The sequence below is a fragment of the Lissotriton helveticus genome, chromosome 7 (assembly GCF_964261635.1).
Source record: "Lissotriton helveticus chromosome 7, aLisHel1.1, whole genome shotgun sequence".
NCBI classification, from domain to species: Eukaryota; Metazoa; Chordata; class Amphibia; order Caudata; family Salamandridae; genus Lissotriton; species Lissotriton helveticus.
In genome coordinates, this window is record NC_136068.1 from 495,710,673 (window position 1) to 495,733,567 (window position 22,895).

A 22,895-nucleotide genomic window follows, 5' to 3' on the forward strand; every position below is an offset into this window, starting at 1 on the left:
CATCCCCCAGTTCCTCTCTCCAGTCCGGTTCAGACCGAAGCTGATCAGTTAAAGGGTCACCTGACCCCTCGCAGTCCACCTCATCTTCCTCTGGTCGATGCTGGTCACCTTGTCCACGTCAGGAAGGAGGCTGGGGTCGACACTGGCCGGGGGGCCGACTGGCATCTGGCACGGTAGTGGTGCCTTTGGAACCGGCGCCGTTGGAGGTGTAATAAGGTCAACCAGCGCCCATCCGGATCCAGGCCTGGATCCAAGGGGGGCCTGCGGGACTGGAGCCGCCGGCAGAGAAGACCTAGGCCTCCAACCGAGTCCGCGGGGCCCGAAGGCGCACCGGCGGGGTTGGTCCGCCCAAAGATGGCATGCATCGCCTCGTAGAACGTACGAAGCTGGGTGGGGGTCACTCCGGTCCCGGAAAGGGAGGGAAGCTCGGAGTCGACCCTTCAGGCTCGGGAGTGGCACCACCTGAGCGCCTCATCGAGGCAGCCGATAGATGAGAAGACAGCGAAGAGCGACGATGCTTCTTCGACTTCTTCTTATGCTTCGACTTACCTGACCTTGAGTGCGAAGACTTCGAGCCAGACTGATGGTGGCTCCGCAACTGGTCCCTCGACCTCCTTCTCCACCGGGACCTCGAAACGGCACAGAGCCGACTGCCGTTGTTCAAGCAGCTTTCTGGACCGCTCCCGCAAAGGCTTCAGCGTCAACAACTGACAGTCGGAGTACGACTTGGGGCCGTGGTCCGCTCCAGGCAAAAGAGGCACACGCGGTGCGGATCCGTCACCGACATCTAGCCTAAAATCAGGCTAGGTCACCCCTATACTAAAGAAACCGACAGCAGACTCCTCCGACCCCAACAACTTCCGACCCATAACCAACATTCCCATGCTAGCCAAGGTCTTACAAAAATGTGTTCAACAACAACTGAACCAACACATCGTGGACTTCAACCTTCTGAACACCCACCAATTGGGTTTCAAACCCGGCCATAGCACAGAAACAGCCATTCTTCATATAGTGGACGACGCCCTCCTTGCTCTAGACCGCAACGAAACCTGTCTACTAGTCCTGCTTGACCTCTCCTCAATCTTCGACGCGGTCAATCAGAACAAAATTCTAAAAAGACTGGAAAATAGGATGGGTTTATCTGGCTCAGTCCTTCAATGGTTCAAATCCTTTCTGGAAAACAGAATGTAATCTTTCATAGTGAACAAAAATCTTTCTTGCTCCTCACCGAACCCTCTGAGAGTACCACAAGGCTCGACCCTATCCCCCACCCTATTCAACCTATATGTCGAACCACTAACCAAACTATTACAGCAGGCAAACATAGCCTACCACATGTACAAGGACGACAATCAACCCTACATCAAGATCTCCTCCATTGAAGACATAATGACGAACATGGCACTCGAAAAGACCGTCCACTGGCTAACAATCAACTTTATCAAGCTAAACTCACAAACAACTGAATTTCTTCTAATCTCTCCCCCCCCCACAATAATTCCCAGGAGGCAAAGGAATGGTCCAAGTTGATCACTGCACTTAACTACACACCAACTCTGGTGGACTCCACCAAATCACTTGATAAGAACCTTAACATGCAAACACACATTAATTTGTTAGCTAAAAATGCACGCTCTCACCTCAGCTATCTCAGGAAAATGAAACCTTTCATCGAGAACTCGGACCACAAAACTGGAGTTCAGTCCTTAGTCATCTCAAGGCTGGAGTACGGATGCACCACCCTCGCAGGGCTTCCCAAAATAACAACCGCCCCATTAAAAACCTGTCTCAACGCCGCAGCAAGACTCCTAACAGGATCTAGGAAATTTGAGCATATATCGCCACACCTGAAAGCGCTCAACTGGCTTCCTTTTGAGCTCGAATCCACCTAACAATGGCATTCATCACTCACAAAGCGCTTCACCACAATACTCCCCAGCACCTATCCCAAAAACTTACCATATGTGGAGGAATCAGACATTCAAGGAGTGCTGATAATCTACTCCTGAAACCCTCACGCTTCAGAAACAAACAAACCTCTGACAGAGCATTCTCCGGAGATGCACCAAGAATATGGAACTCACTTCCTCCCTACATCAGAAAAATCTCCTCTATTCTTCTGTTAAAAAAAGAAGCAAAATCGTCCCTTATGTGTAAATTCCTCCCGTAAACATTCACATGGACCAATCCAGGTGTACACAGCCTAAACTTGCCCTTTCTATCCCTAAAAAGACACCTTCGCTGCTCTTGACCCGTTGCTCAGAAATACTCTCATGCCTGCGACCCTCCGAACTTTGTAAAATATGTTGATCTTATGTATGCTATACTTTTTTCGATTTGTTTTATTTATACTGTGCCCTCATTGTAAAGCGCTCTGATACCCTTCCCTGGGTCTGGTCCGCGCTATAGAAAACTCTAAAAATAAAATAAAAAATAAATAAAATAATCAGGTACAGGAACCGCAGGCCTTAGAACCGGCCATCCCTCATTCACCTGTTCGGAGTTGAACATTCGAAACAAGATGTCGACGAAGTCGAGAAAAACGTAGTAAAAAAATGACTGAGGTACCGCTCTTACCGGATCTGAGCTAGCTGGCACGGAAAAAGAAAGAACTGGCGTCAGCGCGCGAAGGCGGCGTCTAAGTAGCTGCCGCGACGTTATCCCAGTGGCCACAACGCAGATGACAAGCGCGGAGCCGACCGACGCCACCTTCCGACGCGCAGAGGTATTGCTGATGAAAAAACTTTCCCGATCCAGTCTGACGCCTGGGGGTAATTCTAAGATAAGGAATCTATAATTAACGTGTTTCTTTCAGATAAGTTACTTAACTTCGGTTACACCTTATCTAGTAGAGACTATATCTAGTCACAGATTCCTTATCTTAGTATTTACCAGTCATCAGGCTGGATTCGGAAGATTTTTCGTGAGCAGTAACCCTGTTTGCCAGGAGGCGGCATCATTCAGCTCCATGTGTGTGGTCTACGCCAGAAGTGACATCTGTGGCACCTATGTAGACGTCAGTTTCTTTTCACAACTTTCCACACCAGAAGCACTGAGCCACACTGACGATTGGTGTTGAAAACTAGGGCCCTGAAAGGAAGAAACCCTGTCCCTTGAAATCTGTTTGCAGAGTGGGGAGGATTGGTAAGGAATATGAGGCGAGAGTCGCTACCAGATAAGGCAATACCAAAGGTAATTAACGTGTTCATCTGATACAGACTTCTAGCAGCAGATTCCTTACCTTAGAATAGATACCCAAGCAATACCATCCCCAGAGCTGCATCTGCAGACCAATTTCAGACAAGGAAGTCCTACAGGACCGAAAGGGCAAAGTGCCTATCCCTACGGACCGGACTGTCCAAAGAGTAGTGTCTGGTGAACGTTTGCAGGGAAGCCCTCATCGCCGCCTGGCAGATGTCCAGGACCGGAATTCTGTGGGCTAACGCAATAGTCGCAGCTTTAGCTCTGTTGGAATGAGCTCTCAAGCCTTCCGGAGGTTGTTTTTCGCCCAAAGCATAGCAGAATTTGATGCAGAGCATGATCCACCTGGAGCTGGTCCGCTTGTACACAGCTCGACCTTTCTTCACACCAACATACCCCACGGAGAGTTGTTCGTCTATCCGGAACTCTTGAAAGTGGTCAACGTAGAATGACAATGCTCTGTTTGGATCCAGACCGTGGAGTTGCTCCTCTTCTTTAGAGGGATGAGGATGAACGAAAAAGGTAGGAAGTGTGATGGATTGGCCTACATGAAACAGGGGAGCCACATTCTGAAGAAAGTAGGCTCTTGGCGAGGCACCGGTTTGTCAGGATATATTGAGAGGTAAGGCTGCTTGGATTACAAGGCCTGCAGCTCACTCCCTCTTCGGGCAGATGTAATAGCCACAAGGAAGGCTGTTTTGATCGTAAGAAGCTGGAGGGAACAGTTACGGAGAGGCTTCAAAGGAGCGCACTTCAAGAAGGTTAAAACCAGACTAGGGTCCCACTGCGAGATGATAAATGGCAAAGTAGGGAAGAAATTAACAAGACCTTTCAAAAACATATGTACAATAGGGGATTTGACAAAGGGAGGGTCATGTAACTGCAAAAATGCAGAAAGAGTAGAAAGATAGCCCTTAAGTGTGCCCAGAGCAGAGGCCTTCTGGGAAAGGGAAAGACTGAGAAGCAGAACCTCAGAAAGGGGGGCAGAAAGAGGATCAATGGATTCTCCTGCACACCATGCCACACGTTTTCCAACAGCAGGCATATACCATCTTGGTGGAGGGACGTCTGGCTGCTCAGATGACATTACAGACTTTGGGAGGCAGGTCAGAGCTGTCAATTGCCACCACTCAATCTCCACGCAAGGCAGCAGAGACTGGACAGGTTCGGTGGAAAACACTCCACTGTTGTTGGGACAGAAGGTCCTCTCGATTGAGCAGCTTGATCGAAGGACAATGGCCTAGCTCCAAAGCTCAGGATACCAAACTCTTCGTGCCCAATCAGGAACCACTTAAATTACTTGAGCCCGGTCGTTCTTGATCTTCTTGAGAACTCTGGGCAGGAGTGGAATGGGAGGAAAGGCGTAGAAGAGGCCTGTGCTCCACTCAAGACAAAAAACATCTCTGAGCGGGAGCAGTTTTGGAAACTCCGGCACGCAAAACTGCTGACACTGCACATTCGCTGCAGAGGCAAACAGATCTAATCAAGGCTCTTCACACTGTCGAAAGAGACCTTGCGACACCTCCTGATGGAGATGCAATCAGTGATCCACTAGGCAACGATGGTGAGTTTGATCGCCCTGGCATTCCGAGAGCCTGCCAGGTGTTGAACCACAAGGGAAATCCCTGATGTTCTAGCCATGTCCAGAAACGCAGGGCCTCTTGACAAAGGGTCCACAACTCCATCCCGCCCGGTTTGTTGCAGTACCACATGGCAGTGTTGTTGTACATGAACACCTGTACTAGCCTTCCGGTGGAGAGCAGAAAGGCTTTCAATGCAAGCGGGATCGCACGAAGCTCCAGCAGGTTGATGTGAAGTCATGGTACCACTAGAGACCAGAGTCCTCTTATCTCCACCTCTCCCAGGTGGCTGCCCCATCGCAGGAGTGGCGGATCTGTCTCTACTGTGAGATCTGGTTGGGGAAGGGAAAGGGGTCTGCCTCTGACCCAATTGCTGTCTGTGAGCCACCACTACAGATCTTTCGCAGTTCCCTACCAGATATGTAGATATGTACCATGTCGGAGAGACTGCCTTGATACTGTGCCCAATGGAACTTCAGGTCCCACTACAGAACCTGCATATGCCATCTGGCATAAGTCAGCAACAGGATGCAGGAGGCCATGTGTCCGACCAGCCTCAAGGTCTGTCACAAGGGAAATCCAGGATAGAGGATAAAACATTGGTATCATAGCCTTAATATCCTGGACTCGCCGCTTGGGAGGGTAAGCCTGAAACTGCACTGTGTCCAGAACAGATCTGATGAAGGAAAGCGTCTGAGAGGGAGTCAGGTGCGACTTCAACATGTTGATAGTGAACCTCAGCGAGTGCTTAAGGTCTGCTGTGGTCTGGAGGTGGGGGAAGACAGTCTGGGGTGAACCCTCCTTCACAGTCAGTCGTCGAGATGGGGAAAGACTGCCACCCCATATCTCTGTAGATGAGGCCCGACCACCGCCATCACCTTGGCGAACACCCGAGGGGCACTGGTAGGTGTTCTCCCATGAACCGCAGGTAATGCTAGTGGGCAGGCCGGATAGAAAAGTGGAAATCCTGTAAGTCCAACAATACCATCAAGTCTGGGGCCAGAGCAGACAGGATGTGAGCTAACGTGAGCATGTTGAACAACTTCTTCTTGAGGAAGTAGTTGAGGGCCATAGGTCTAGGATAGGATGAAGGCCTCTGTCCTTTTAGGGCTCCACGAAATAACTGGAATAACAGTCACAACCCACTTTTGGTGTTGGCACCCTAGCTAGGACACCCTTGGCCAAGAGAGCCGTAACTTCCTGGCGGAGAAGACACAGATGATCCTCCGTCAGCCGGTCTTGATGGTGGTATGGAGGGAGGGGTTATCATGAAGGGGAAGGAGTAGCCCGTTCGGACAATTTGGAAAACCCACCTGTCCGATGTTATGGAATGCCAGTGGGGCAGGTGATGGTAAATCCTGCAGCCAACTGGGTGCCCATGTTGGAAAGAAGGCAGATTAGGATTGTTTGCAGGCTGCAGCTACTTGGGAGGGTGGGGGACTGACTAGACTGCTGGATGTCTGACCCACAGGGTCTGTGGGTACCGTGGCGTCGCAAAAGCTGGGCAACATGCATGAGGGTAATGGCGTGGCTGGAAGTCCCTTCCATAGGCGCGAAAGGTGGATTGAGGGAGATGTGAGGCCAATGAAAGGCCTAAGGACTTGGCTGTAGCTCGAGAAACATATTTAAGAAATATGAAAATCCAAGTGCTCCTTTTCTTAGACCAATCAAATATTGAAAACGTGTAGAATACATGCAAATAAAGCCAAGTCTGCAGCAGTTTTGTAAGATAACATAAAAAGAAAGGCCCATGGAAGTCTCCCAACCTGCCATTGCATACCTTATCCTCGTGCAGGGACAAATGATGCGATGCCAACATCCTGATTCCCAGTCTGGAGGTCAAGGTCTTGTCCAAGAAATAGCGGATTACCTTCTCATCCTAAAAGACAGAAAAGTCACAGATCTGAGTGTGCGAGTCGCTTGTGCAGTGATTGTATTAGCTTTGCAGGTAGCGCTTGTGGGCACAGAGATGGGAGTTCAGGAGCTCTTAGGGTCACTCTCCAAAGTGGGTATGTATCTTTTGTTATCAAGTTAACTTGAGTATAGTAAGCTCTCACTATCAGTGGTGATTGATGTGATGTATCTCTAAAAGTCAAGGGTGGGAAACCAACCAGATGAGCAAGGAGCTTGCATGGTCCAGCACAGGCAGAATTGTGATCTTCTCAGGCAGGCTAGCTGGGTAGAGCAGAGGAACTCTTACATTCAAGGAAGGTAAATGTGAAATAAACTTTTTGGGTGACATAAGCTAGATATCCAGGGACCTCTAGTGTTTGTAGGGCTCAATGGGCGGAAAAACATAATGGTCAGAGAGGAAGAGTATGCAGTGAGTCGTTGCAATTAGTGGGTGCAGTGCATAGAGGTAGCTCAAGGTTACGTTCATCATTCAACAATGGATGGTGACTTTCAAAAGACTAACAGAATGATGTCACTGAGACACACTACAGTAGCCAGAAAAGGAGACCAGACACTGAAGATGAGTCAAAGCGTCATGTGCCAAGTATGTAAAAACCACGTTCTTAGTCTCAGCTCCATTGAAAAACTTAATATTACGAGAGCTGATCCTACAGAGAGCTTGGATACCAGATATTTGCTTACATGGGCCAGAAATAGCATGAGTCTCAATGCAATTGACATTCCGCAAGTATGTAGAGTACTTACCTTCAAGGGAATGTTGGCACTAATACTTTTCCCTATAGAATACTCTAGGAATATTTCTTAGCTTGATAAGATAAGGAAAGCTGTGGACGGGATGCTAAATAAGGGGTCCACCAATCGGCGATCCAGGGTTTTCCCTGCACAGGTTGCTTTAAAGAGATTACTGCAGAAGGGTTCTCCTGCTTCAGCCCTGAAAGGGTTCTCCTGAGGAGATGCACTCCTACAAGAACCGTTCGGGAAAGATTTTCTCAAAATATATTACTGCAAGGGCTGTTAATGGAATTTTCTGAATGCTGCTGAGGGGATTCCTGCTAGGACTCTTCTGGAAAATGTTTTTGCAAGCCTAGTTGTATGTACCCCTTAGCTTCTTTTATAGTACTGATTACCTGAATGTGCTTGCGGCTCTCTCTTAGCCCCTCTGCCAGCTGGGTCACCACATCCTTATGATCGTCCATGAGATCTCGCACCAGCTTGCAGTACTGCCCCTCTGTCTCATGGTCAGTGATCTGAAAAAAAAGAACACAGAGAAATAGACAGTGAAGCCATTATACAAAGAATAGGAGCTTTTGCTCAGGAAGGTGTGTGCAGCTCGAGGTGCTTGGTTTGGGGGTGACAGTGGGGGAGGTGGGGGAGGGAGACTCTACAATTCAACCTTTACTAGCAGGACATAGAAAAGAGCATGCATATCACACTGAACGACTAGCAGGAGAGAGATTTTTTTTTGTCGCTCTGTTGAAAGTAAATTGACTGTTGAATTTAATTAATTCAGAAAAACTGCTGTCAATCATACAAAACAAAAGAATCTCTACTAGCGGGCAGACTTACCCATTTCCCTCCACTCTGACACCCAAACTATGACGGTTGCATGGAATATTCTTATAAAGCAAAGTCATTGTGCCCTGCTTTTATCACAGAACATTTTTACAAGGTAAGTGTAAATTAACAATCCTGCAGAAAAATGTTGCACTTCTGCCAGCTGAGATCACACGTTGCCATAGTGCATGCCTCCCATTAATAGAATAACAACTGATATTTTTAAAGAGATTGAACATAGGATTTCTGACAACTGATGCAAGGTCTGGGAAATGAAGAATAGCTTCAGAAGATAAACGAGTGAGACCAAACCCCAACAGAACAGTTGCTCTGAAAGATCAGGAAGGTCAGGGAAGAGCCTTCCACCAGCATGTAAACAGTCTTATTGACTATGATGAAGCTGTACAGGGTAGGAGACTAAATTTGAAACCCATGGAAATAGTTTAATATTCAGATAAAGTGAGAAAAACAAAAAAGAATGGAACATGAGAAAAGTAATGACGGAGAAATACAGTAAGTGAGAAAATAAACAAATGTACATTTTACATAAAACATAGGAGGTGCAAATACTGGATGTCCCTGGATTTGTAATAATCATTGGCAAAGTCAACTGTCTCTCCTTTGGGACTTATTAGGTATGTCGAAGGTTCTAGCCTTGTTATGCAGCATCCCATGTGCTGAAGAGGGCCGCGCCGTTAAGTGTATCACATAAACATTCTTGGTGAAGCGCAGGAGCAAGGTTCAGAGACGGCCACCTCTGTCATAAAGGAGCTGCACCAGCGGGCACAGGGACATTCTCCGTCACTATGGACCTGCTAGCCCGCCAAAAACGTTGTTTCTTTACAGAGTGACACTTTAGTGAACTGGAACTAAAAGAAAGACAGTATAACCTGTGTTTCTGTTATTTGTCTACCCTGCTTTTCAAAAACAAGTGCACCTGGGCTTGCGTGTGGGTCTTCCGAGACTCTCCCTCTGCACCAACCAGAAGCCCCAGGAGGCCCAGCAATGGCTGTCCACAACAGGATTTTAATCCGAGGCGGGAGAGTAGTGAACTATGACAGCTCGCAGTTTGCGGATGTCTACATTGAGGGAAGCCTGGTGAAGGAGGTCGGAGCCAGCCTGCTGCCTGGTACCCACGAGGGAGTGAGGGTGATTGACGCCACTGGCAAGCTGGTGATGCCGGGAGGAATCAACACACACACACACACACACACACACACACTTCTAGCTGGAGTTCATGAGCACACAATCCGTGGATGACTTCTACCTAGGCATGAAGGTAAACATGGGCGCTTGCCTGGGTGCCTCGCTCGTGTCCTCTCTCATTATTCCTCATCCTGTTTTGTATGAACATGGTGGATAAATTGTGTTGTTTTGTTATTGGTTGTTGTTTAACACCATAGGCCTCGTATGATTTCCATAAAACGACAAACAGCGTGATGGTTTGCTGTATTCTGTGCTTGCTGCTTTCAAATGCGGTGACAGATTAATCAACACTTTGCCCCAGTTGAAAATCACAACAAGCATTGGCCGTGCGGCTGTAAAAGTAACACCACGCGACCGGGAAAGCGAAAGACATTGCGATCGCGGTGAAAGCGAAAGTGATCGCGATGGCGTGCTCTGTGCTAAGCACGCGAGGGATGCGCGCGCAGCAGTGATTGGCGAGACGGAGCGTGGCGCGCGCGCTTGCCCACAAGCTGGTGGCCAGCAAAAGTCTGCTTTGGTAGCACTTCGAAAAGCCACTGACTAAATGTCTCACAGATACAGCGCATGCGCTGGCTCAGCGAGACCTAAGAAACGCACCGGAAAAGGGAGCATTTGAAGGCGAAAAGTAATGCATCTATGCTCTACGAGAGAGATAAACACAAGAAGAGGAAGGCGAGACAAACAAGAAGAGGGAGAAAAGCAAACACATGCTAACAAATAAGAAGCAATCACGGAGTGCTAATCGCTTCTTTTGGGACTACAATCTCTGGCATTCAAAGGGCCCCAGGAGGTGGCCCCTGTAATTTATTTCACTTGGTTTTCTGCTGACGCTTTAAAGTGCGCTACTTAGCCATATGCGACGCGCACCGGCCAAGGGCAGGCCCATCTGCGCCTATCCAAGACATGGATGGATCGCCCCTCTGATCGCTTTACTTCGGTGTCTTTTAGGAAGCAGCAGTCTTGGAATATCAACTGAAGGCACGAACGATGGGTAAGAGAAAACATGCTATCCCGGCCCTAAGGAAAGCCCATTATCTGATTCTATAACGAGTTTCCTCACTATTACAATGGGAGCCATGGCGTTCAATCAGGCACTGGATGCCTCTAGTCCTGCCCTCCCGCGTGATTTTGAGGGCGGACTCGCGGGATTTACAGACTGGGTGTCTAGTGCCGTGGACATGTTAGCTACCCTCCTAGGCTCTCCAAGCTGTCTCCCTCTAAACCTTGGTTCACCTCGGATATTAAACTGCTTAAGCATGATTGTAAAGTTATAGAGCGGAGGTGGCGCTGCAGCGACTTCGGTCAAACAGCTAAGCTACAACTCTGGCACAAACAAAAGTCCTATTATGAGGCTATTACCCAGGCTAAAAGATCCATAACATTCCAAATGACATCATATAGCTAGAGCATCAGGCAGATAAACAGGGCAAAGGAGATGCATTACATAAGAAGCAGATTACTATTACTCTGCCAACAATAATGCCAAGGACATTTTTGTTATCGTCCAGAACTTCAACTGATTCCTGGTGCAACAATCTCTCCTGTTTCTTCAGGGATAAGATCTGTACCATACAAGCATCCTTTACCCCCTGTCACAGTGCCTTAGGGGCTGGGTCGGCGACATCTTTGGCCCACTCTACTCTTCGCCTTCAGGACTTCAGCCCAGTGGACCTGCCTGAATCTCTCAAGCTCTTAAGGGGTGTGAAGTCAGGCTCTCCCACGGGCCCTTGTCCTGCTAGATTGCTGGCGACAGCCGCTGAGTCTATAAATGCCAAAGTAAACGGTATTATCAATCTGTCCCTGCAGAAAGCTTGCGTCCCTGCTGCCTGCAAACAGGCTAAGATTCTCCCACTTTTAAAGAAGCCTTCTTTAGACCCCCTTAACTTAGGGAACTACCGCCCTATTTCCCTCTTGCCCAGTTTAGCGAAGGTCTGTGAGAAGGTAGTGACTACAACTCACTGAGTTTGTCGAAAACACAGGTCTCTTGCATCCGCCAGTCAGGACTTAGGGCTGCTCACAGCACTGAAACAGCTTTGGTCGAGGTCACGGAAGCCATTCGGGAGTGTCTGGACGCAGGCGGTAGGGCGGCATTGATTTTGCTCGACCTATCGGCGGCGTTTGACACAGTCCCGCACTCACAGCTTCTTATGCGACTCACCGAGATAGGGGTCTCGGGTTCAGTATGGGGCTGGATCAAGTCCTTCCTGGATGGACGTGTCCAACAGGTCTGGCTTCCGCCAGCCTCTTCTGCTCCCCAGACAATGACTACAGGGGTCCCCCAAGGGTCCTCCCTTAGCCCTCGTTTAACGTGTATGTTACACAACTGATGTACTTGGCAGAAGAACTGGGAGCAAAGATTTTCGCCTATGCGGATGACACCCAGCTTCTTTTTACTTGGGAGAAGAATACGGACTCAGTCTCCCCTGCGAAACACTGACTGTCCTCCATTTTTAAATGACTGACCTCCGCGCAGCTTAAATGCAACGAGGAGAAGTTCGAGATCCTTCTCTTTGGGAACTTTTCCCCTAACTTTAGGGACTCCCTCTGGCCAATAGGGTCCCCTCTACCAACATCTATCGGGAAGCCCGTAAAGAACTTGGGGGTCTGGTTTAAGGAGAACCTGCATTCCACACGCAAGTTAAGAAACTTGCCGGCTCGTGTTTTGGCCTTCTCAAAACCCTTAGGAAATGTTTTCCCCTTTTGCCTAGGGCGGCAAAACAGTCAGTTATTCATGCCCTCATTCTTTCCCGGCTGGACTATGCTAATGCGCTCTATTTGGGGATTCCTAGCTACCGGCTGAAAAAGCTGCAGGTGGTCCAGAATATGGCGGCCAGGCTTCTTCTTGACTTGCCTTTCAGAAGTAGTGTGAGCCACCATCTGCGCTCACTACACTGGCTGCCCGTGACGCCAAGGGTGAAGTTTAAATCACTAATCATTGCCCATCGTGCACTATACGGCCAGGGACCAATTTACCTGCAAAAACTTTTTTCTTTCTATGCCCCTGTGAGACAATTGTGATCCTGGTCTCAGCTTCTGGCTTTGGTTTCTCGTTTTAAATGCCAGAGGTTAGGTGGCAGTTCGCTTGCTCGGAAAGTGGCTGTAACCTGGAATGCCCTTCCTTTTGGGCTTCGGAATACTAAAGATCCATTGACTTTTAGAAAACTCCTGAAAACGTATCTCTTTGCCTAGGTCTCTACTTTCTCACCCCTCGCTGGCTCTGCGCCGGGACACTTTTGAGTATCTGTGCGCGATATAAAAATAAATAACATAACCTAAAAGTGAAATTAATCTGGTTGAAGGAAGACTAGGAGCTACAAAAAAAGCATTACACACAGGGCAGGCTTCAGGGATTATAGAGACTGTCAGGGCTGCTGCCTCAGCATCAAATAGAAAAACCCTTTCAGCACATGAAACCCCTTGTGTTTTTAATGAGGATCTGGGATTAGATGCTTCCAGCTCCCACTCTGATCGAAAAGAACTACTAACATGCTCTCCGCAGACAAAGGCAAAATGTGTCACTAAGATCATACAAATCGGCTAGCTCACAACAACAAAAACATATCAATCATGGCAGAGCGGCTGTTACCGCGCCCGTTACTGAACCTCAATTGACTATAGGGAAGGAAACACATGGGGATTTTCCTACTTTGGACTCTAACTGCTAGCTCTCAAAAATATTTTTGGTCTGCTATTGGACACCCTGAATAACATTGGCAGTGCTTCGAAGACTGGTTAATCTAAGTCAGCCTATCCTTTGTTCCTTCCCACGTAATTCTTCCGGAGGGAATAGCCGCATGAAACTGTGTCTCTTCCTATAGAACTATTACCAATTAATCGGGGTGTGAAATATGTAAATGAAGTAAGCATGAGTAACCGAATATGCCAAATAGGTCTACAACGAACGGCTAGCGTTTAGCACCTAGAGCACCAAATGTTTTGCCCTCTGTATGCACGTCACATTCGATTTCAGGGGAGTCGGATAATCTTGTCACTCCTTCCACCAACTGGCACGTGCAGCATTCCTTCAACGTATTAAGAGTTCTTCAGCTTCCACCGGAAGCCACGCCTTTGGTAGTAGTAATGGAAAATGTCCCAGCTCTCACTCAGGCGGAGGCCCATGCCCAGCTAATAAATATGGTGGTGCATTGGTTAGCTAGAAACTCTGAACTACATACTCATGGTTTCCTTTTTGAGAACATCATAAATGTGGAACGGGACCATTGGGATTGGCTCTCATCCTCAAATGACATGGGAGATTGTATAGTGGTCAACTTCGTAAATAAAACTGTTGCTGGAGCATTAGTGTCACAACTTCTATCGCCTAAAACTCTGCCAGGAGGCATTAATGCAGGGCCTCTTGGAATACTTCTACAAACCTCCTATAACAAGGATGCGTAACATCTTTACTGACAAATCTGGCATCCAGAATTTGCATAATATCTCGACTGCTAACTGTTTTGCTACTCTGGAACATGTTGACTGACTGTTCTACTTTAAATGTAGTAAACCACCAACAGAACACCTGGGGATGTTTCCCTCAGAGTGCTGGACTATGTACTAATGCCATTAAAGGACCTGTGTCTTCCCTAATCATTGATTTCCCGGAGGTCTCCTGTGTGGCTTTGCAGACAGGAGCTGCCTGTCCTACTCCGAGGCTGACGACTCTAGCAGTCCTCATTTTTCGCCCGATATGACAATAGCCCCTACTCCAGCCTCTACGGAATCCAAATTATCTGTTAATTCAAATCAGTCTGTTGTTTTTAAATGTTTTTTGGGGAATGTGGCTGGTCTCTTAAACAAGCTCAGGAATTAGGAATGGCTTAACTTAATTAAGAACTACAGCATAGTTTGTCTTCAAATTCAATACTGAACTAGGGGCCACTTTTTCTTACAACTGATCATTTTAGAAACCGAGATGTAGAACATATCTCCTTTCCAGGTAGAGGGCATGGTAGTTTTTTTAAGCCACATGCCAATGAGTATGACATTCGGTCAAACAGTTTAATTGACCACTATACTTTATCATTGGCTCTTGCTTACGGTAAAAATGTACAATCCCCTGCTTCTGTCCTCAATACCCCGTTAACTTACACACAAATAATAAGGGGATTATTCAGAGGTGGGCTACAGTAGACTCTCAGCATCTCCTCAAGGATTTATTAAAGGAAAATAGGGGTCAAGTATTTTCCTGCTTGAATGAGGAGCTTGACACCAAGTTGGTCCTAAATGCATCTCAAGATATTGGTCAGTCAATAAGTGGCCTGCCGATCATCAAGGAAAACAGAATGGAAAACAAGTCACAAAGCTGGTTCGATAGAAATTGTTCTAGGACTCACAAAAATATTTTAGATGCCCTAAAGCAGGCCCCTCAGGACAGGGAGTTGGTGATTTCATCTATACGTGAATATAGACAGGCTATTTCTCAGAGGAAAAAAGATATCATCACTGAAGCCTAGGATAAACTTTATACAGCTAGACTAGTAATGATATATACTTTTCTTTTTTAGAAAACTAAACTATCCCTTCTTTGAAGATGACACTAATACCCAGATTGCAGATAATATTCCACCTCACGACTGGGTAACATATTTGTCAAAATTGTATAGCATTAATGGAGAATAAGATCGCTTTCTTGAGAGACCTATGGCTGTGTTTTACATTGAGAAGATATCTGTAGATCCACCTACGTACAAGGAAGTTATCTCTGACCTGAACCGTTCACAGGAAAATAAGGTCCCTAGTCCAGAAGCTTTATTTTTTAGTTAATTCTGATCTCTGGGCTCTTCTCCTAGCTATTGTTCTGAGAAGTGTGGCAACAGAAGGTCCACTGAAATCCTGGTCCTGTGCAAACATTAGGCCAATCTTTAAAAAGGGCAACAGACCAGAGCCACAATGCTACCGCCCAATTTCTCTAATAGACACCACCTGTAAACTTATGGGGAGAATTTTACTAGAAAGGTTAGAGTCTTGGGTCATAGATCAGGGGTACTTCTCAGATGAACAATTTGGTTTCAGATGAGGCATTGGCACTGTTGAGCAGTGCCTTAGTCTTCATCGTATCATTTCTAAATACATTGTGGTTTAACGATGGCAGTATACATCTAGGGTTTATGGACCTAACTACGGTCTTTCATTATGTGGATAGAGGGAAACTGTGGTCCATTATGATTGACATGGGATTTGACCCGCAAGTGGTTCATGTTTTGGCCCAGATACATGTGGGTGTTACAGGGAAGGTTAGGTATGAACACAAATGTTTGAATAGATTCTATCTTTTTATGCCTGGATTGGTTTTAAAACCAATACCACCAAATCCCAGATCATGGACATAAGCAAAGCTTCAAAATTGCAGACGTCCCGAAATATAAATGGAGAAAAACTGCTAAATGTCTCCATCTTCTCTTATCTGGGAATCCCCTTTGACCAGTACTGCTCCTGGATGCACTTGACTAAGTGCAGACGGTTAAGGCTTGAACAATCTACTGTAGTGCTCTTAAGATTTGCAAGGGAATTGGGCAGGAAACCTTTGGATGTTATGGTGCAGATCTACTCTTCTTATTACTATTCCACTTTTTTGTTAGATCTAGTGCCATTAATGGACTATGTCAAATAACCCCCCCCCCCCCCGATGCTGTGGAGAGCTGTACTCAGACTATAATTAATGATTGCAAATCATTAGATAAAGATCTCAAATTTACCTGGTTGAGGTATATGAAAGAGCATCTTGCCCTGATTGGGAGAAGACTTCTACCATAATCCATCCTTTTTGTCCAAAAACTCTGGGAAACAGCTAAATACAAATTCTTGCCATAAGGGCTCAGCAAAGGCTGGAGATTGAGAAAGGGAAAAATATGGTAGCTGATTTTTTCTTCCTTGTTACCACCACTACTACTATGGAACCATATCTCACATTTTCATTTTTGTTAGAACCTGAGGGGAAAAGAGGAGGACAAGGCTTCGCATGCTAGAAGGAAAAATCGCGAGAGGGTGCACTCACATAAGAAGTTGAGCCCCCCCGCCCCCTCCTCAAAAAAAGAGAGTTCAAACTAGAGGAGGGGGAGGAGGAACTCAGAGCAGAGAGGACAATTACGTAGAATGAAAAGGAGAAATAAACAAATCTACAAAAGCAGCAGCAGATACCTTCTAAGGAGCAGTGGGTAAGGTTTAAAAGAGGATGCTCAGAATTACAGAAGCTTGTTAAGTAGGATCTGCCCACACACATACTCATGACAGATACTCACCGGAGGGTACTCACTCAGCTTCTGAAAGGCCCGGATATACAACTCATGCTGTGGGGCAAGATTAGAGAAAAGAAAAAATGAGAATTGCACTTGAAGGACAGGTTCTACTGAGAGAAAATGCGTATGTAGGGGAGGAGACACCTACCACATGGAGAATAGTGGGATTGCAGCCGATGATGAAGGGCAGGCTGCGGAAACCTTTAACTCTATGAGCAATGCGCACCGGTAGCTCCTTGTGCAGGTAGCGGGCACTTTTCTATAGGAATCAAAGGTGAGAAGTGGAAAGGAGAGAGGGCCAATGAGTGTGCATGACTAAAATTCCTGCTCCCATCACCTCACACACGCATTTCATTACTGAAGTAGCTTAAAAGAAATAAACCCAATGGGGTACTTGGTGCTTCTACACCCACCCGCAAACTGCCACAGATTGGTTTGTAAACACCAACATAAACCTGTACGGTCTTTATAGTTGTTTTAATAGAATTTTCTTTACAGAGGGCTCCTATTCAATCCTGTTGAAGAATAACACCCTGTACTGGGACAGAGAGTGCAGGGTTTCATGAAATGTGCAGCGACACAAACACCTAATCTAAAGACTTGGAACATGAGCAAGATGTTTATGTTCAGAATAACGACCACATTGATTCAACAAAAAGCATGGACAAGTTGCAATCTGAATAATTGAACTCTTTGGTGGTTAGTGGCTGGAAGAAGAAAAATTGTTTTTCCTTACCAGGATGTGGCTGCCGTCTTGGGAGCGGCCAGAATACAGCATGGTGGTTGGTGTCAGACGCACGGAAGGCTAACAAGGAGACAAATCAAGTAGATTTTAGTAGAAATCTAAAGAAATGCACAGGTCAATCGAATTCCAGGTGATCTGCACCAGACGCTACCAATTTCCATTAGCAAACTGAGTTTTTTATTGACTAGCTACTTTAACTCTACAATCCCAACCTTTACTAGACAGACAATGCCAGCAAATCCTACCACATGAACCCAGAAACCCTTTGCAGACTAGTCTATCATATCCACGGTACTGACCTGTAGAGGCTGTCAACCATTGACAATAAAACAAAGATCTCTTTCCCTATTCAGCCTAACCAACATCTTCAATGCTTAAAGTCAGAGTTTGCTGGTGAATCACAGACTAGTGATGACCCGATTCACTACCCTAACTCCCTAGTGCCTTAACTCACTCTGGCAGAAACACATCTGAGCCCATGATGCTTTACAGTGGCTGAGCAGAGTTCTGAAAGAGGCTACATACAAATGTCCTGCATGTGAGCACAAGACGACCCATTCCGATAAATAAAAGGATCAATTGCCACTGAACTTGCCCCTTTGCCCCTGGAGACTGTTGCACAATATGTAAGTAACTTCCTGGTTAAAAAGACTCAGAAAAAATAATACAGTTAAGAGACTGGTGAAGAAGAGTAAAGGAAGTCAACAAAGGATAACCCTGTGGTGCAAGGGAGGGAGAATATGGGACAGCATACACAGTAGGCTAAGGTAGAGTGAGACCGTGAGCCTATGTGAAGTGAGGAAGAGGGGCACAGGTAGCGAAGGAGAGGTCAAATCAAAACTGGTGCCAAGGAAAGTCGGGTCGAATGGACAAAGAAGAGCCAGGTAGAGCTAGAGGGAGAATAGATTTGAGGAGAGACGCATGAAACAGCTTCCCTGGTTAATGAGTCCTTTAGTTCACTTGTTACAAGGGCTCCATTAAAAAGACAGTGTGTTTATATGTAGCCTCTAAAGAATGTGGAGAGCAGGGGAATATCTATGCTTGACTCCAAGTGTCTATTATTCATGTTGTAGTGATGACACGTTCGGCGTCACCTCTCCTGCTCTTGATCGAGCATTTACTTAAGTACTACATGAATAATAGACACGTGGAGTGAACACTTTGGGTTCTACCTACACCCTGGAGTATTCCAGTTATCCCTTTGGTGGAACTTAATACTAGTCTGGATATCTATCGTTCCTGTGCTTCACCATTCAACCGACATCCTGGATACTATATGAATACATGTATGTGCTGTACTGTCCCCAGAAACACAGTCCTGAGGAGACCCCGTATCTAGAGAGGGTCGAAACGCCATCAACACCATACAAAAGAGAGCCTGAATTACATTATTATCCATTGTATTGAGCTTTTCCTTTTGAATTTTACCAATAACCTGTTTCCCAGCTTTTTTCACTATGTCACACAATGGCTGGGCTTCTAACACTTACACTACAACAAGAACTATTTTCAGCGGTGAAATGAGACATTTATGCACTTTCAGCCTCTGTCCTTACAGTCCTATAGCTCACGTAATTCAATCATTTTATTCTGTCTCAACACCTACGATTAACACAGAGGGATATAAGTGGATGGGTTTTCCTGTACAAAGGAGGACTTAGAACTACTTGTCATATGGCGTATAACAAACTTACTGTTAGCTCCAGGACTGAAAACCATTAAGTATTAGTAGAGACGTGTGAGCTCCAATAATGGCAACAGATTCTTAGATAAGTCTCTCTGGTCGGGGCAAACGCCTAGAAGCGAACACCCCCAGCATAGTGATATATAACCGCATTAAAGACGATTCAGTAAAGAACCTACTGGTGGAGGGTAACAAACATCTCAACTAGCAGGTCATCAATCGCCCATCAAGGCAAGACCTCAATCCTTAGATTACAATCTCCTTGTACCCCTTCCCTGCTTTTTTCCCCTCTACAGTGCTCAACCCTTGACTTGTCCAGATTGGATTATACGTGTGATTTGTTGAACCTGTACTGATGTACAGTGCTAGGATAGCCTCAGGTCTTTGAAGCACTATATAAAACTCTTAAATAAATAAAATACACCTTGTCAGTTACTGTGCGCACCTGGATGTTCTTACAGTAGTGTAAAGTGGCAGTTTTTAACATTCAGAGAAACACAAGACCGCCCAGATAGTAATCAAAGGTTTAGCAGACAGTTTGGCAGGAGAGGCATCCCTGTTGCTGACAAAATGCTGGCATAAAATTCGAAAAAACTTAACCCTGGGAAAAATAAAACAATTCTGAAATTTTGTTTATGTAAATACCCCTCAGCATCAATGGATGCTTTACAAAAAATAAAGGTAGCAAGATCTCCTCATTAAGAACGATTTTGAAAATTTTCTTCAGCTAAGAGGTGGTATGGAGGATCACCAAGTCTCCATACAGAAACAAAATTCAAAAAAGTTGGAAAAAACATTTGAATTTGCTCACTGCATAAATTATTAACAACTGTAAGAAAAACCGCATCCTAATGACTAATTTTAGGTGAGTTTTGGCTGGAGACTCTAGAGTGTTAAGGATCACACAGAGAATCAAATTAAGGCCATAGATGAGGTGATGTCTGAAATCACTAGAAAAAGATTGAGGCACCAAGTATGCTATTTTAAGACTGTAAGAAAAATAATATTTAGCTTAATAAGTATAAACCTTTACTATAGTTGGATAGGGCACATATGACCACCTCAAGTTCAAACAGAGCAACCTTTGTCTGTTGTTTAGATAAAAGGACATCGGGGTCAGAAAAATGGCCTTAAGCACAATGTGGCTAACATGATCGTGACAAGCCCAATGACCTATCATTTCGTCATAAGCTCTTCAGCTGAAATGAAGAGTCCATGCTCATAGTAACTTTAGGTGACATTCAGTCAGTGAAAGGGAACCACTTCAGGAGTTTAGCCTATACGGTACACCAATGAAGGTATTCCAACACCTGTTTGAAGACAGAAATGTTTATGGATTGCAACTGAGCTGAGTTCGATACCTATTAAGATGAATCTGTAGGATTTACATAAAAAATTGAGACGCAGACCCGCATGTATGTAAGAGGTTGTAGAGGCCTAGAAATTATTTTATGGCTTCTATTGTATTAAATGAACCCACAGACTAAAAGATACTTAAGATGCCGAATAACAACCTGCCAATGTAAACACTCATTTATTTATCTAGCTCATGTAACATATCTCAGTGGATGGTCCACCCATCTCACTGATGACATTCGTGCAATTTTCTGTTAAATTTACATGTAAAAATTCTAAGACTTCAGGGATCACACCATTGCCGAGCAACATAGCTGTGACCTGCTCATCTTGTTACAATGAGAATTACAGTCATCTTGGATATCTTGAAGTTGTTCAAGCAAATTTCTGGTACCAACTCATCAACAGTGCATTGCAATGCTTCAGCATTTTGCATTTTTTGGGTCAACAAATCAATGCCTTGCATACCCCCACAGATTAAAAATCATGGTTGCCTATGTCTTTTACAGCTTCCACTTGGGTGATGCATCAATTGGTCTTCTTAACTTGTCTGTATGTGTTTTTCCTGGTAGATAATGTGCTACAAATCTTCATTTAGTTATGGATAAGAGGTCGTTTTAGAAAAAGACTCTAAAAACCTTTACTGCCTGAAAGATTGTCTTCAACACTTTGTCTCTTACTGCCATTTTTGCTCCAGTGCTACACATTTGTGGTAATGATGGCTGTTGGGAGTGTTTGGTTGATAGTTGTACCTCTTGTTATACTGCAGTTTATCCACCAATTCAATTGCTTCAGACAACACCTATATCCCTCCCAGTCCCCTTTCCTTTGTGGCCACGAATTATTCAGCCATTCTTGTACTGGTACATTATGAAGACATTAATTTAGTATCAAATGAATACAAGACGCCATCTTTCCCAAAAAATATCCTCCAAGTACTCACTACTAGAGACTACGCCACCTGGAAAAGGACTATTTGTTGTAGTAATGTCATCACCCTTATCGGCTCTAGAATTGACAGTGCTTCTTGTGTCTCCACAACTGCCCCCAGAAAAATCTTTTATTTGCTTGGCAGCAGTGATTTTTAATTCATCCTTTTTGAATACCAGTCTGATATCTTTAAACAAATCCCTCTTCACCAACCAATCGTTCAGGTATGAGTAAAGATGAATGGCTGTGAGCCATATCATTTGCAGAACCACTACCACTACTTTGGTTTCAATGCAGGTGTTCTTTTTAGTATTTGTAGATAGTACTGATGTTTTATTATATTCAACAACCACTTGTCTGTTGTTAGGGACTGTCTGCGTGAGCCCTTTTAATTCTGCCCTGTCCTTCAAAATGTTTGCTTGTGTGTTGTGGACTGCTGCCAGAACCCGCAGGTTGGTATATGCCTCCTGTACCAGGTCTTTGTGTTGAAGAGTATAGTTGTCGGTCTTGTCTTCTCCTATCAATAACACTACCTTTGTTAAATGACCCACTTGTCTGCAATGTCCCCATTGCTTTTCCTGTGCCTTGCACTTTCTTCTTAGGCTCCAGTTTTTTGTTCAATTTGGGCCAGAAGATGCTCCTCTCATAAGGACACATGAATGTTTGTTTGTGATGTTTTCAAGGAAGAAACATTCCGTAAAGTGAAACTGCACATGCCTTGATACTTTTCCTGAGCATGGCCGTTTCCCAGCAGCTTCAGCAGTTTCAAGAGGGCTTCAGAAAAGTGATGCAAATTATTTATTTTTCATCTCCCATAATGGCTTTCACCCTTTTCGCAAACTCCTCTTCAAGATGCTGAATTACATTCAGCATACATATTGCTGCTGATCATATCTAATCATGGAGTCCAGCAGTATTTGCGTTGCTGCAGCACTATCCATCTTATTCCCCACAGCTTACAAGCGTTTGCTATGCAAGTCTGGTTGAGGATCTTCTCACGGTTTGGTGCTCTTTTCCTTGCAGTTTTCACTGTCAAGAAGACTTCACATGCAGCCCTATGTATTGCAGGTTCAATGGAGAAGGTTTATAGGTTTCTCAATTCAGCACTAAATGTAGAAATTCTCAGAAACATCTAATTTTGTTGCAATACTTTAGGTAAAAGACAAAAACTGATAACCTGCTTTTCTAGCAGAAATCTGGAGTCTTCTGGTCTGCTTTTAGCTGCGCTCCACAGCTTTGCAGCTCCTTTTAACACTGCACCATCCCCTTTAATGGGATTTGGTGGAGCTAGCCTACTTGTATCCTCCTCTTCCTAAATATAATGTCTTCTCACTAACATCTAGTGCCAGAATTAAAAGTTCTTCATGAGCGTACTCTTTTCCCTTTGTTTCAGAGTCTCAGTATCTTCTCTGAGAATTTCAATTTAGTTTAGGGGGTTAGAAGAAAGCAAGGTTTTCTCAGGCAATTATTCATTCTTAAACACA

The 22,895-nt window shown here is 45.2% G+C and overlaps 1 protein-coding gene across 3 annotated transcripts in view; it reads right to left on the bottom strand.

Moving 5' to 3' along the window:
* The window catches only part of BCKDK (branched chain keto acid dehydrogenase kinase), a 232,964-nt gene that overhangs the window by 63,637 nt on the left and 146,432 nt on the right, over positions 1-22,895 (bottom strand). For all 3 annotated transcript variants that reach the window (XM_078652492.1, XM_078652494.1, XM_078652495.1), the window contains exons 5-9: positions 17,433-17,501; positions 16,845-16,955; positions 16,700-16,747; positions 7,826-7,945; positions 6,565-6,663 (exon numbers count right to left, since the gene is read on the bottom strand). In XM_078652492.1, coding sequence (XP_078508618.1) covers positions 6,565-6,663; positions 7,826-7,945; positions 16,700-16,747; positions 16,845-16,955; positions 17,433-17,501 — 447 coding nt within the window. The remainder of the gene's footprint in view (positions 1-6,564; positions 6,664-7,825; positions 7,946-16,699; positions 16,748-16,844; positions 16,956-17,432; positions 17,502-22,895) is intronic.